The sequence below is a fragment of the Asparagus officinalis genome, chromosome 7, assembly GCF_001876935.1.
Source record: "Asparagus officinalis chromosome 7, Aspof.V1, whole genome shotgun sequence".
Classification (NCBI taxonomy): Eukaryota; Viridiplantae; Streptophyta; class Magnoliopsida; order Asparagales; family Asparagaceae; genus Asparagus; species Asparagus officinalis.
In genome coordinates this window covers 42049745-42066143 of record NC_033800.1, presented here as the reverse complement: position 1 = coordinate 42066143, position 16399 = coordinate 42049745, and the positions used below count along the sequence as shown (strand labels likewise).

The 16399-nt window shown below is 36.6% G+C and overlaps 1 protein-coding gene across 1 annotated transcript in view; it reads left to right on the top strand.

Moving 5' to 3' along the window:
- LOC109848653 (BRCT domain-containing protein At4g02110) overlaps positions 891-16399 on the top strand; it is a 22605-nt gene continuing 7096 nt past the window's right edge. Inside the window, exons 1-7 of the mRNA XM_020418271.1 lie at positions 891-1213; positions 1295-1384; positions 1478-1582; positions 12164-12265; positions 14879-14963; positions 15799-15865; positions 15937-15981. Of these exons, the coding sequence (XP_020273860.1) occupies positions 1118-1213; positions 1295-1384; positions 1478-1582; positions 12164-12265; positions 14879-14963; positions 15799-15865; positions 15937-15981 (590 nt within the window). The 5' untranslated portion in view covers positions 891-1117. The remainder of the gene's footprint in view (positions 1214-1294; positions 1385-1477; positions 1583-12163; positions 12266-14878; positions 14964-15798; positions 15866-15936; positions 15982-16399) is intronic.

The following is a 16399-nucleotide window of genomic DNA, read 5'->3' as shown; positions in this document are numbered from 1 at the left end:
AAATTTCAATGATTTGAGGTGCTAATATCAAACTACTAAAGATTTGAAGGACCGAAACCTAATTTTTTTAGTCGGCGGCACATATTTGACCATCATGCTAAGAAAGAAATACCAAAAAACCCCGAAGCTATAAATACCAAACCAATTTAGTGGGTCTAAAAAAATAACAATTTGAAAATTTTCTGTTCATCTTTATTAATTACGCGAAAAAATGTCGGTCCCAATGTCCCTTAGGGGTTGTTTGGTGGTTGTTGGTAAAGTTGTGTATTTATGACACAACTTGAAAAGTTGTTGTCCACCTCATCAATTTTACTTTTATACTTTTCTTTGTTTGTTTTTGATTCCATTGGAATCATAAATTGCTTGTTTGGTTAGTAAATGTAACTTTAATTGTTTGTTTGAAAAGTGTAAAAAGTGGTCACTACTCAAATGATCATATTGGTTGGAATTATTTTTTATTATTTTTTCCTGACTTTAATGTCAGCTTTCTCCTAAAATCATGTCTTTTTTTATAAAATCACTTTACAAGTCACATCAGCATATGAAATCACTTTACACTATTTTCACAACTACAAACAAACAATTGAAAGTGATGAAAGCTGACATTGGGACCCATTTTTTTACACTTTCCATCTTTTTACGTGGTAAAAACATACAACCAAACAGCCCCTTAGAATCTCTTGTTTAACACGGGCCGGATCTGTTGCAGATTCGGGCCAGGGATCGGGCTCAAAGTTTCAAATCAGCCCAATCAACACAACTCACGAGTTAACCCATTTAGCTCACACGTGTCTGTGTCACGTGCGATAACTTTTTCGGCCGCCGCCCCCATCTCCCGCCTGTGTACACCCCAAGCCAAAATCAAATCACAACTTTAGCCGAAAATTGTAAAATTATTTTCCCTCCTTTTTTTTAATATCCTTCTTCTTCTTCGAGAAGGAGCCGCACCCATTAGCCCAACTCCCCTGTCCCCACTCCCCTTCCTTCTCAACAATCGATCGATAGATCGATCGAGAGAAGTCAATCAGTTCACGTGTGCTCTCTTCTCAAATCCCCAAACCTAGGGTTTCAAAATTCTCCTTCTATTATCTGTATTATTTTCATTTAATCGACTGAGATGCTGAAGAGCCGCTCGAGTTCGAGTAGCTCTGATAAGATCTTCGATGGCGTTCGATTCGTTCTGTTTGGATTTGATTCCGTCTCTGAATCTCAGGTGTGTCGATTTTCTTGAAAAAAAATAGAGCATTTTTATGTAAATTTCGTTTTAAAGTTGGGAATGTACTTTTAATTTCAGTACCGATCTGAGATTGTACGGAGAGGTGGAATCGATGTTGGTAGATATGATGATAGCTGTACTCATGTGATTGTCTCCGGTCGTATTTATGTAAGCTTTGCCTTCTTTGAATAGAGGTTGTTGTGAATTTTTTCGTAATTTCTTTTGCAGTTTAGTTGTAAAATTTTGTATTTTGCATTGTAGGATGATCCTGTTTGTGTTTCTGCTAGAAAAGATTGCAAAACACTTGTGACTGATCTTTGGATTGATGATAGTGTGGATTTTGGGACACTTGCTGATGCTAGCCGGGTAGGTTTCCCTCAAAGTTTCTCCTTTTAGATTTTTTTTCTTGAATATATTTTTAAAAAAATTATGTTCGGTTGAAGCATGGTGACCTATGTGCGTAATTGATAACTTATTCGAATATTCTGAAACAATTATAGAAGCTGGGTGGACCTACTGTCTCTCTTTACTGGGCTTGATAGATTGGTGCCTGGAATTGGTTATGACCTTCTTTATTAAGAGGAAAAATAAATAAAAAAAGACTGGTAAGCACATGAGAGTGGCATTCACTTTAGCTATGACTACAATTCTTTCTCTTCATCCAATCCAAGTTAAAGCTGTAATTAAACCTTCCTGCTCCCTGTGGGTAGTTCCTTTGTCCTAAGGCTTTAAAGAACATGTGTCCCCGTCAAGGTTAGAGTGGTTGTTGGTGCCTGGCAGCAAAACACACAGTTGAAGCCTTTGACTGTGCCCTAGAAATACAAAGTTTGCGACAGCAAGATGACAAGCATGGTAGGTTAAAATGTATCATATCAAATATGCCTTTTTGATGAAAATATGTGATTCATACTTAATCAACTTTTCATTCAGCTATGCAAATGTTGGCCCTGTAATAGTCCGAATTTGAAGCTATAAAGTTGACGTATCATGAGCGTGTTATGTGAAAGTAAGTTTTTGAATATTTGTTTACATGGAGGTAGGCTAAGGGCTGTAAAATTGCATAAATATGATCTTTTTTGAGGTTCAGTTAGCAATAGAGGATTAAGTGTAAGCTGGATCAGACAACAGTACCACCAACAGGCGTTAGTAGGAGAGAAGTTGATCCTTTACTTTATACTTGGTTTGCGTTAAATTGTGCAGAGGTGATATTCAAAATATTAACGCTTTTGAAAACGAGGCTTCCTCAATGCTTGTGCGTGTTAAGTTTTGCCACATTGTTGAAGCAATTAACTCTAAGAAGAATTTACCAGGTCCTTATGAGGTTTGATCATGGTTGCACCTATTTTATTATCTATTGCCATACAAGATGGTTGGGTATTTCAATGAGTGGGGATCTACCATTCTATTTCAGTCCGGGTTCCTTTCATCTTCAAGAAGTTAGAGGTGCCTAGTTAAGTTTTTTGCACCTGTTATGATGAGCTCTGGCATAAGATGAATCTAGATCTTCTGCAGGTTTGGGCTGATCCATTAACTAAGATAAATAAACTTACCCGAAATCATTGTCATGTCATTCATAATTCATGTAAGTCTTCTGTACTCCCTAAGGTGGCTGGACTTAGATTTACAGAGGTAGGTATCAAGGAGCAAGTCACATAGGCCTTCAAGCGGCAAGACTGTGTGCCTTGCTTAAATGAGGTGCAACAACAACCATGTGTTTAACTTTAACATTTTGAACATAATGATGATTTAAAACGAAGATAAATCAAATTAATTACACCACATAATTATTAATGAGATTGAATTTAAGATGACTCCTTTTCACATTGAGAATTTTCTTTGTGGAAGAGTGGCTAAGATATTTCCGTAATAGTGGTTTCTTTCCAGAGAGCAATATTGAAGTGAGAAAGAAAGAAAACCGTAAGGCAAAGTACATAAAAGGAGGCATAGAAGATAATATGAGGGCAAAAAATGGAGGAGAAAAAGGAAGCGAACACATGCTCAAGAAATAAAAGGGAGAAGCAGAATTATAATGCCAGCAAGGAAAATTAAGAAATGAAAAGATGATAAGTTAATGAATAGTTAAGTAGAGACTGAAGAGAAAGATACAAAACACTAAAGAAACAGAAAACTTGAAATTTGACATTATTAATAACCATTTTTTCCCACTATATTGAAACAATACTTAGTAACTTTATAATCAATGTTTTAGGTATAGTAAGCGTAATAACAAAGCTAAAAGGGAAAAGAAGTGAGGAGAGGCGATAGTGGACCAGTGAACAGGGAAAATAGTAGAAAAAGAATGAGGAGGAAACTGCGGAAGAAGGGCAGGCAAAGACGAGGAAGAAGATGATGTAGAACGCTAGCGGCGATAGTAGTAGAACTGTAGAGCAATGACACATTGAGGTCCACTGAGATGCACCAAGACACAAGGCACAAGGGCACTGAGGTTCACGCCGTGTTTATGCAATGGACCTTACGCCTAATCCAGGAAGCAGGTGTAGCCCCACAGTGCTCCGTGCCCAAGTGCTCTGTGCCTGAATTGCTCTTTACTCGAGGTGGTATCTTTTGTGTGCTCATGACAACATTGCAGAAATATACTAAATTGACTCTGCAAGTAATGATACTATAACTATATCTGTTTGGTGCATTTAGTAGCTCGCTAGTAGTATGTATTCCTCAACTACAAGTTGATAAATTATCGGATTCATTAACACAGGATGTTCTGTATTGGATCTTCTCCCAAGGTATCCCCCGTCTAGCCCTTATCTCCTAACCTCCGTGAAGTCTCTATGGTTCCATTTCCAAAGATTCCTTCACCTTCACTGGTTGCCTTTATGGGGTTTGGGTGCTTTAATGATAGAGTTCTCTGCTGTTAGACCTTGAGTTAGATTGTGATTCCATAATTTTATTTTTTATAGAAGTACTTAAACCCAGTTTTATTCGTATTAACCACATTAGGATCTCCTGTTGACTATTCTTGGTAGAAAAGCCTTAAATGTGGTTTTGAGATCTCGGTGTTGATCGTAGTTTCTATTCGCATTTTATTGGTGATAAGTATTGGAAGCGTTGATGGTTTTGGAGTGGAGTTAGTAATTCACAGAATAATTGAGAGTCTAATAGCAAGGTTTCACACTATCAAATCAACTTATGATATTAAAAGTCATATATCTCCACTTATTTGTCATTATTTGTGACTATCAGTTGTTTTGGTCAGTTTCAACTAGATCGCATTGGCATATTTAAAACCGAACATACTACGACCAATATGCAGCAGTATCATTTGATACTTCAAAAATTCAGCTTTACTTTATTGGTTTAGATACAACTTATGATATCCTATCTTTGTTTCCAATAATTTTTCTTTTCATGTTGCTTGTATCTGTTTTTCCATCCTCTACATGTTGCATTTAGCCTTTAATTTCAATAGACAACACAAAAACTGATTCAATATGTGTGTCCTTATATGCTTTCTACATGTTATCTGACATTTGTGTTTCTTTTTTTCCAATAATTTTCTTTGGTAACATGAACATTCTTCAATTCTACTTCTTTCCTTGAGGTTGTACTTTGCACTTGCAGCTAAATCTAAGGGCTATAGTTATTTGTTGCTAAGGCCTCCCATATGAACAACAATTATATGGTTTGTCTGTGTCAGCCTAATTAATTAAAAAGTTCAATCTCATATTGTTGGGTTGTAGTTGTATTTCTCATGTGAGTCCGATAAGTCTGAAAGTGTTCCACAAGTTGGCAGTACGTTATGCTATCGAACTCTTACATAAGTGTCAAGTATCACTATGCAGAACAAAGTGTTATGTGATATCAAGTGCTGCTATATCAAACTTTCCCCACTTTTTCTTGGATCCGTGGTAGCCACATCTATTGGACAAACCCGGGGCCCAATAGAACAGAGTCGCATCAATAGTAGAGCAAAAGTAGAGATAAAATGATAAACACACAGATTTACGTGGTTCGGCACTTGATTACCTATGTCCACGGGCAAGAATAGAAGAATTTACTATAAGGAGAAAACTCTGGAGTTATAATCCCTCTTAACAAGGAGATACTCTCTCTAATTTTTTTCTTTCTCACTCTTCTACAAGAGAAGTTATTTCTGCAATGATTTTTTTTTAAGGATTTGGAGTCTACTTATAGTGTTTGGAAAAACACTATGTATAATAAAATATTAATATTTTACTATGTTGTGGGGCCGCCATTTTTGTTTTCTTTTCCTTTGTCAACAATTGGAGGCTCTTTCGGTGTTCTTTTGTTTTTGTCAAAAGGGTCGGCTGATTGACAATCTCTCACTTAAAGATTTGATTAAGAATCAATCATATATTCACATCATTCTTTCTATCTTGCCATCTTTATGTTGCTTATGTCTCTGACAGACTACAAGAGGATCTACACCAAATGAATTTGTTTGTATTGACTGTTTTTGTCAAAAAATCTGCTAGGTTGTCTTTGGTGTGAATTTTCTGCATATCCATTGTTTCTTCTTCCACTTTCTCACGAACGAAATGGTACTGAACTCGAATGTATTTGGTCTTTGAATGAAAGGCTGGATTTCTTGCCAAATGCAAATCACTTTTACTGTCACAAAATAAAGCTATCTTCTTTTGTTCATGGTCGCGTTCCTCCAGCACCATCTTCAATCACATCGCTTCTTTACTAGCTTGTGTAGCTGTTACATATTCTGCTTCTGTTGTTGAAGTAGTCACAACTGACTATAGTTTTAAAACCCAGCTTACAGCTCCGTCAGCAAGTGCAAACACAGCCTGTGGTGGATTTGCTATTATCACGATCACCTGCATAATCAAAATCAACCTATCCACTGACAATAAAATCAGATGCCCCATAACATAATGTAACATTTGAGGTTTCTTGAATGTATCTTAGAACCCTCTTTACAGCATTCTAATGCTCTTTATCAGGATTTGTCATGTATCGACTAACCACTCCCACTGTTTGTGCAATGTTTGGTCTTGTACAAATCATAACAAACATTAAGCTTCTCACTACTGATGCATACGGGAGTCGAGACATCTCCATCCTCTCTTCTTCACTGTTCGGACTCATACTGGAGGATAACTTGAAATTAACAGGAAGTGGGGTAGAAATTGACTTACAATCTTGCATGTGGAGGATAACTTGAAATTAACAGGAAGTGGGGTAGAAATTGACTTACAATCTTGCATGTTAAAGCGTCGTAAGATTTTCTTTGGGGTAGAAATTGACTTACAATCTTGCATGTTAAAGCGTCGTAAGATTTTCTTCAAATAGTTCTTCTGAAAAAGCCAAATCTTCCTATTAATTCTGTCTCGGTAAATTTGCATCCCTAGAATCTTGTTTGCAGATCCTTAATCCTTTATTTTAAATTCCCTAGCCAACTGAGCCTTTAATTCTTTGATACGATCTTTGTTGGGGCCTACAACCAACATGCCGTCAACATACAACAATAAGATAACAAAGTTATTTTTACCAAGCCTCTTGAAATATGCACAAAGGTCTGAATTAAGTTTGCTGTATCCAAGGCTCATGATGAATAAATCAAATCTCTTATACTAACACCTCGATGCCTGCTTTAGACCGTACAGAGATTTGTTCAATCTGCAAATCAAGTTTTCTTTTTCTTTTTCTTCAAAACCTTCTGGTTGGAGCATGTAAATTTTTTCTTCAAAATCTTCATAAAAAAATGCTATTTTCACATCTAGCTGCTCTAGATGTAAGTCAAATATAGCGTTCATAACCAGGACTATTCGGACTATTGTAAGTCGAACTACAGAAAAAAAAATATTTCATTAAAGTCAATATCTTTTTTTTTAGCATATCCTTTTACCATCAATCTAGCACGATATCGCTCCATTTGATCATCGTTATTTTGCTTGATCTTGTACACCCATTTATTTTTAATGATCTTTCTTTTTTGTGGTAGTGACACAAGTACCCAAGTTTTGTTCTTATGGAGAGCTTTAATTTTTTTCTGCATTGCTGTCATCCACAAAGATGTATCTGTGTCATTTATAGCTTCATAAAAAGTTGATGGCTCTCTATCCTTCGTTAGAAGACAATATGCAACATTACTCTCCGTAATATACTCCGAGTGCCAAGTTAGTAGTCTTCTCTCACGAGTTAACCTTCGAACTTCTGAAGCCTCGGACTCGACCGATTCTTATACATCATGCTCCGGTGTTGCTTCAGAAGAATTCAGATTATCTTCTAACTGAACAGCTATAGTCTCTGAGTCATTCCTTGAATTATTTTCTTTCTTTTTACTTTGTAGTTTGTTCTCTACAAAGATAACATCTCTGCTGATGATAACCTTGTGGGCAGTGGGATCCCACAAGCGATACCCCTTTACTTCATCAGCATACCCCAAGAATAAGCATTTTCTGGATTTTAAATCCAGCTTTGTAATTTCTTGGGCATTGTACATTACGTACACTGGACTTTCAAATATATAGAGGTTAGAATAATCACCTGGCTTGCCAGTTCACATCTCCATCGGCGTCTTCAACTGTATTACGGTTGATGGAGATCGATTCATCACATAACAGGCGGTTTTTACTGCTTCCGCCCAAAAGACTTTATCCAGATTTACAGTTGTCAACATAGCTTTTGTTCTTTTCTTTCCAACAGAATTCTGTTCATTCGCTCCGTCACTCTATTTTGTTGAGGAGTATAAGCCGTACTGAATTGTCTTTTGATGTCTTCATGCTTACAGAATGCTAGGAATTCACCATATGTGTATTCTCCTCCATTATCTAACATTAGGCACTTGATCTTCTTCTCATATTCAAACTCGACCCGCGCTTTGTAGGTTTTAAACACTGAGAACACATGGATACACCCAACATATCCTAGAGTAGTCATCAATAAAGGACACAAAATACTTTGTTCCTCCCAAGGATGTAACTGGTGCTTGTCATACATCAGAATGAACCAGTTCCAGAATAGCCTTGCTTCTAAAACTTGATGTGTTGAACTTCAGCCGATGCTGCTTACTTGTAACACAATACTCGCAGAATGGAAGAGTTACTGAATTAAGTTAAGGAAACAGCTTCTGATTGGAGAGAATCTTCAAGTCTCATTTTGACATGTGGCCTAGCTATGAAGCACGGACACGCATAACATGAAGCCGTGTCGTGTCGTGTCCGTGTCGGACACACGTGTCGAACACACGTATCCTATGTATTTTTTAGGATTTACCTCGTGTCGGCGTGTCGGATGGCCGTGTCGGATCCGTGTCCGTGCTACATAGTGGCCTAGTTTGCGATGCCACATCATGGTTTGTTCTTTTCCACGGCTGGTTGATGTCACATATGAATCAGCTTCCTGTAGGGTTTCTCCCTTGAGCATATATAGGTTTACAGCTATCTTTTCTTATTTTATTACCACAAGCGTCCCTCTAACAATCTTTATGATCCCATTTTCTATATGGGTCTTGCACCCGAGCTCATCTAATTATCCCAAAGATAATAGATTCTTCTTTAAGCCCCTTCACTATCGCACATCTTGAATGATGCGTATTGTACCTTCAAACATTTTGATTTTGATAGTGCCAATACCAGAAATCTTCAAGACATGATCATTTCCCATGAATACAGATCCTCCTGAGATAGGTTCATATTTGTGAAACCATTCTCTTCGGGAGGACATGTGCCAGGAGACTGCTGAATCCAAAAGCCAGATATCAGCAAATCTCTTTCTACCTTCATCAACAGTGGTTGCTCCACTGAATAGAATTCCACTATCGTCTGATGTGCTGACAATACATCCTTGAGATGTTGATGGTTCTGAAGACTTTTTATCTCCACTCTTCTTATGTGCCAACACTCCAATTTGACGTGCCCTCTTTTGTCACAGTTGTAGCATTTGATATTCTTCTTACTTTGTGATTTTGATCTATCATGGGTACGACTCCCGTTGCAGCCATGTTCTGTTGATCTTCCTCTCGTCACTGTTAAAGTCTCCGCTTGTTTCGAACTTGCATATCTGTCTTTCTTGTTCTTGCACCGATTTTCTTCCTCCAGAACAGTGACTGCAACGTCGTCGAAAACTAGATAGTCCGTAAGGACGTTGTTTGTCAGGTTGATGATGAGTTGATCATACGAGTCAGGTAGACTCTGAAGTAGAAGTTCTGCACGTTTATTCGCACCAACTGTATACCCCAACGTTGTGAGTTGGGAGAACAGTGTGTTTAGGGTGTTAATGTGGTCAGTTATCGATGTAGATTCTGCCATCCTAAAAGTATAAAGTCTTATTTTTAAGAAGATTTTATCGTGTATGGATTTCGCCTCATATAGCTTTGTTAGAGTATTCCAGATCTCTTTTGTTGTCTTCTTCTCTTCTATGCTTGACAGTATCCCGTCTGCTAATGCCAAATGGAGATTTGTAATAGTATTTTCGTTCATCTCGTTACACTTTTTATCAAGGTTTTAAATATCAGATATCGGGGAAATATCGGATGTCCAAAATTCATATCGGATTGCGGATATCGGGGAAATATCAGGGATATGTGGTAAATATCGGAATGCCATAACGAATGTTTATGTACATAGTATAATGCATTAAAATGTAATCTCAAGATATGTAATAAAATTTAAGCATACAAAATATGAATAATATATGTTTAGGATCACTAATCAACCTTCTAAAATAAACAAAAGTGTAAAGCAACGTTGCAACATCTGATCTGCTTTTTTTAGGGCAAAATGTCATTTGATATAATGGGGAAATCTTGATATATCGCCCAAAAATTCCAAACACGGTATATTATTTTGCAACAAGCTATATAAAAAGATATATTGATCCACATATCGGCTAATATATCGGTCATATCGGGGATTTATCACTCAAAATAGCCAAAAAACGTTAAAGGATATTTAAAGACCATATCGGTTGCGGCAAGCCCTATAAAAGGATATATCAGGGGATATATCGGGCCATGTCAGGGATATTTAAAACAATGCTTTTTATCATCTGTGATGTCGTCCGGCCTTGCACCGATAGTCGCCAGACAATTATCTTTTCTTAAGATAGTCTTTATCTTCAACTTCCACAGTAAAAAATTACTCCCGTCGAATTTCTCGATCTTGAATTTTGCCGTCATTGCTTCTACCACGAACAATAACTTCTTACCATCTCACGTAAACAGTAATCATATCTGTGAATAGTATCGTATCTGTGAATAGTATCGTATTTGTGAATAGTATCGTATTTATGAACAATATTGTACTCGTGAATAGTACCCGTCACCTTTAAAAGGTAAGTAATAACCTAACTTATTGTTTGATGTGGAGGATCCACCTTTGATGACAGCTACAGAGCATACGATAAGTAGATATATACAAGCACCGTAAGTTGGCTTTGATACCACTTGTTAGGACAAACCCGGGACCCAATAGAGCAGGCTCAGCAGGGTCGCAGACTCGCAGTAATAGTAGAGCAAAAGTAGAGATAAAATGATAGACATACAGATTTACGTGGTTTGGCACTTGATTGCCTACGTCTACGGGCAATGATAGAAGAATTTACTATGAGGAGAAAACTCTAGAGTTACAATCTCTCTTAACAAGGTGATACTCTTTCTCTATTTTTTTTCTCTCACTCTTCTACAAGAGAAGTTGTTTCTAGGAAGATTTTTTCCTTAAGAATTTGGAGCCTATTTGTAGTGTTTGGAAAATACTATGCACAATAAAATATTAATATTTTACTATGCTGTAAGGCCTGCCATTTTTGTTTTCTTTTCCTTTGTCAACAATTGTAGGCTCTTTCGGTGCTCTTTTGTTTTTGTCAAAAGGGTCGGCTAATTGACAATCTAGGCTTTACTGAGACTACCTGTGTAGTGAAATGTTTAATGAAGAAGGCTCTACATGTATTCTGAGTTCTTTCCAACTTGAGCACACTTAATTTTAGAGAACTCTACTGCTTAGAATGCTTGCTATGATTAAATGCTTGAGCTCATAGAAATTATCATATATGATAAGACTTCCCTAAAACTTTTTCGCGTGAAACTGTTGTCTTGGTGTGTGACATGCTCCCCATTTGGGTCCTTGCCATACTAATATGTATGAGACAATGATGATACACCCCAGGCTCCCTCTTCACATATCTAATGTAGGACAATATGATTGCTGTTGAGGTGTGACAGTGTCACATGACTCACATCCCAAGCCATATTGAATAGATCCACATTGGATATGGTGCCAAAACGTTAGGATATATAATACTTTTTAGGAGTTCAAGAGTTAATATGTAAGCTTATATTTTGGCGGATAAATCTTTGATGAACTTTATCTGAAGCGTTTTTGAGCAAAACAAATTTAGGATGGTTGATCTGTAAAAAATATCTCCTGCAGAGCTTGTGATTTTATCCTGGAGTTCAGTGTAAATTGGATGACAATGTAATGAATGTATCATTGTTGCTTTGTTCACTGGAGAATACGTTGTATTTGTAGTCAGTTAGAGATGTAAGCTTTATTGATATTTTTAATGGGGTATTGCCTTGTATTTTTTAAGTTTGGAGATATATTAGATTAGTTTAAGGTTGTAAGAAGATCCCATTCATTGAAATTCTTCCAACTCTGGTTTTTCCCCTTTTCTTTAAATCCATTATGAAGAAATTGGTACAGCTATCAGATATACACCCATACTTTGTAGTTCTGAGTATGTGTGCATACATTAGAGTGTTTGAAATGAAACAAATTTCTATTCGTTCTTTTGTGTTCAGACTTCAGAGAAGGATCAGAGAAAGAACAACCTAAACATACTTTCTAAGAATCAAACTTCTTTGTTCTCTCTAATTCTTCCTCTTGCATAGAAGAATGTAACTCTTGCAAGAACCGGCATAAATCAATATGGCCACTGGATATATAATCATTCTGTACTTCTGCCTACCTGTGCATACATGTGACATATAGCATTAGTTTTTTCATTTGTTTTCTACAGGTTTTGTATAGGCCTGTAAAAGATTTGAATGGAATTCCGGGCAGTGAGTCGCTATACATTTGCCTGACAGGATATCAAAGGCCAGAACGTGATGATATTATGGTATGCTCTTAATTCTCTATGTAATTCTTCATTCCCAAGGACTTGTGGATGAGACATTCACTTTACTATGCTCTGGCATGTGGATTGTTCAGATCCAATATTTTGTTTAGTAGCATCTTATTTGTTGGGTTTTTTTAGAAGTTTTGATTCACCTACAGTTTCTTAAACTTATTTTATGTGGCATCTATTTGAGATGCCCAAGGGAACATCCCTTGTTCTTTTTTGGAAATAAATGTTTGATGATTAACAAAATGTTTCTGAAACTATTTTATCTTTTTCCTTGCACAAACTGCCTTGACAACTTGACTTCTTTCCTTTTCCTCTCTAGACAAACCATGAATTAATAGTGGACCACCTCATGGACGAGCTCCACCTGCCAGGGAGCATTTATAAGTGAATCTTATCTCTTTGCCTTATTGCTTACAGAGGATGTGGAAACTGAAGAAGTTGTGTCACAGGGCTTGTTTGGCTAATACTTATTTCTTAAATCCTTATAAGTAATTTATTACTTATTTTTACTTATTTTATTAGAGGGCAAGGCAGTCTTTTACCATAATAAGTAAATCTACTTGTAAGTATCCAAAAAATAAGTTGGGATTTCCCAACTTATTTTTTGGTTACTTATAAGTAAAACATAAGTAAATAAGTAACATTTACCAAACATGACCTTGGATCCTTGCAAGGTAAAATAAGTAACTTGCCTAACTTGCACACATTTAGCTCTTTCACACCTCATTATCATTTGAACGCATCATCAAGCTTTGTGACAGGTTGTATTTATCTCACAGGTACCCTGCGTTTTCTTCTTCATATAAGAGTCGATCTAGACAGTCCTTAATTTAGATAGAGACAAGCCTATGAGTGGCTAGTGTTTTGGGCATATCTGTTTCTGCTCCCAAGTGAGAAAGTTGGATGCTCCAATCTTATGTCGTGATGGATGTGACCAGTGGCCTATATTGCAACTGCGTTTGCTTTGTGAGCTCAGCTTGTAGCTCTTATTCCACTACTGGGATTCCTGCAGTCAATGCAGCGAGGTCTCTGAGTGCTGAAATTGCAATGCAAATGTTACACTTCCACATGTTATTTCTTGATTAAAATGTCTAGGGAATCCAATAGGCTGTCTATCATCAGTTTTCAAGTTGAATATACCTCTAGAAACCCTCCTTTTTCCCCCTCCAAATTGTTCCATATACATGACTCTTGAACCTTCAAGCATCTTTTCATGTTTCCTGAACTTCAATTTGCAATTTCTCATATATATTGAACATTGCTCTGTGAGGAACTTCATCTTCACCATTATTGTAACGAAAACTTTTAGAAACTTCTCTTCTTTCTTTTGAATTTGATGCCCTGGCAGGAGTTTAGTCGGCTGAATTGCTTTGGTAACTCCACCTTGAATTTGCAGTTTCTTTTACTTTCGGTGAATAACCCAAAGTTCATGTTCATTTCTCCTTAGCAGAGCCTGTTACTGCATAGAATGGTTTGGCACCATGTTTGACTATTATTTCAGCTAGAATATGCTCTCCTGGTCAGGGAAGAAGATTGATCAAGAAATTCATCAGGGGGATAAGGTGTTCTGTTCAAATATAAGCCTCCTTCTGAAGTGCAAGCTAGGATACATTCTTGTTTTTAAGATTCTGTTTGTATGAAGTTCAGAGGCATGTTTGGGAAATCACCTTTCATTTTATCAGAATACTATTTCAGACTTCATTGGTCTTCGGCTCATTTGAGTTGTCATTGAGCCTGAACAACCTTGCTTTCTCTATTGGATTAGCTTGTCATATACTATCTACACAATCACTCGGCACGAATGCGAGTCTTTTGCATCAATTTGCAAGTCTTTCAAGTAGAAGTACTATCCTTCTTGTTTCTTCGCCTTAACCAAATCTATGCTTCTATTTCTTATAAGTGTGCAAGCAAACCGAGCTGCCTTTATGTAAAGATATGGAGAAGAGGGGCAAATTTGATTTTGTCAACTGTTTTTTCTTAGTTGAAGCTGATCAATGCTTGCTGATAACCCATGTGGTACAGACATTTCAATAGTGAAGTCATGTTGTATCAGATGCACTCTCTGGACACACGTCATGCATATTTTTTTAAGGATTTTCGCTTGTCTGTTGTTGGTCCACATTCATAAGTATGTTTCAATGCAATATCGCTAATATACATGTTCCATTGAGACAGACTGCAGAACCTGTTGGGATTGGTTATTCAGCACAAACCATAGCGTGGTTTGTGGTTTGGGAACAAAGTAAAGTAAAACTTAATTAGTTTATTTATGCATGAGCTATGTCTTTCATATTCACATTTCTTCTAACTTATAGGGCAATTTTAGGCAATCACACAGATCATTATTCATGGCTATAATTCTTCTTAATATTATGGTTCTCATTAAGGTTTGTCTCCAAAAAGATCAACGGAAAATTTGTATTGCTTTGCTCGTTCTAGTGTTTTAGTACAATTCTTTATTCTCCCTTTGGAACTTCAGAAAGTATCTATACAACATGGCTGTAGTTTGATTTTATTGTCAAGTGAAATATATACTTCTTTAGTATTTTCTCACAGTAATTTTTATTATGCAAATAATTGATTTTGTTTTTTCTTTGTTTATAGAAAATGGTTTCCTTGATGGGGGCAAAATTCTCCAAGCCTTTGATAGCAAACCAAGTCACACATCTTATTTGCTACAAATTCGAGGGTATGTCAGTTTTGCCTCAGTATGCAAGTAATTTGGAATGTGGTATTCTATACTGTTACTCAAGTAGTGGGGCTTGAAAAGTGTTCTATGACTATAACTATGACATTTGTTTTGAGTGTTCTTTATATCGTTGCCTCTTTATTCACTTCTTGATGCATGTGCTCATCTCATATGCTTTATCAGCAATTTTAATCCTAAAGCTTTTTTCAGCAATTTTAATCCTAAAACCTTTTTCAGCAATTTCAATCCTAAATCTATTTCGAGCAACCTCTTCATTGTTAATATTGTTGTACAAGATCTTAGTGGACAATATAGGATCAACTCTGAAATGCTCGAGACTGCCAACCATGTAGAAGTAGCAAGTTTGTTATCATTGACAATGTTACAAATTGTTATTATATTCGTCTTCCGCAAATCTCGTCCCAGTGTTTCAAGAAGCATAGATCCTCCATTTACAATTTCCCCGGTTAGCAATCATTTTTCTTCTTATGCTACTGAAAAAGCACACCTTGTGCCCAACGAAGTATTGACCTCTGTAACGCTTGACTGGCAAAGAAGAAGATAACACAATTGTTTAACTTCCGCCTTGAACCTTTGACTGCTGCTAACGTTGTATATATATCTTGCCCTTCGGAATTCTAGACATTTAATATGAAATGTGTGATTTTGTTTCCAGTGCTTAATACATAACTAGATGCAAATCAGCTTTTTTATTCTCTTTGTTGCGGTTAACTATGTAGTAAATTATGAAACCCTTGTTTGCTTGACACTGTTTATAGTTTTAATTATTATCGTCTCATCTTAATAAAGGCCATAATCCTATTGTGTGTGGCAGGTGAGAAGTATGAGCTTGCAAAGAAAGTGAAAATTAAACTTGTAAATCATCGATGGCTGGAAGACTGGTATATCTTCCCTCCTTACTAATATGTGTGCACCTTTCCTTGTTCTTATGTAATTTGTTTTTTTACTGCAGCTTGAAAGCATGGGATATCCTGCCGATAGATAATTATACTAAAAGGTGAGATGTTCATTTTACTTCTAGGTTTTACTTTATATATCGTTATGCATTATTCAGTTATATATAGATTTGTTTTTTTGGAATGTTTCTTTGTGCCGCTAAAATGTGGTCACTCATATGATTGATTACCTTCTGCTTTGAGGATGAGAACTCATTGTACACAATGAAATGTGTCATATGTCACGTATCCTCTTTGTACTGGACAGCGCTTCTGGATTTGGGGAGGTTTTGATGCGGATGCTTGGCTTTGATGATGTGTTGTAGGCTGTTCTGGGTTCAGTCAGGGGAATGCAAGACGTGGATGGCTTCTCTGGGTACAGAACAAAGAAGAGATCTTTTTTTTTTAAAGGGAAGGGGTATAGGTTTTTATTTTTTATTTTTGGTGTTTTTTTGGGGGGTGGGGGGAATATTTTTTTTT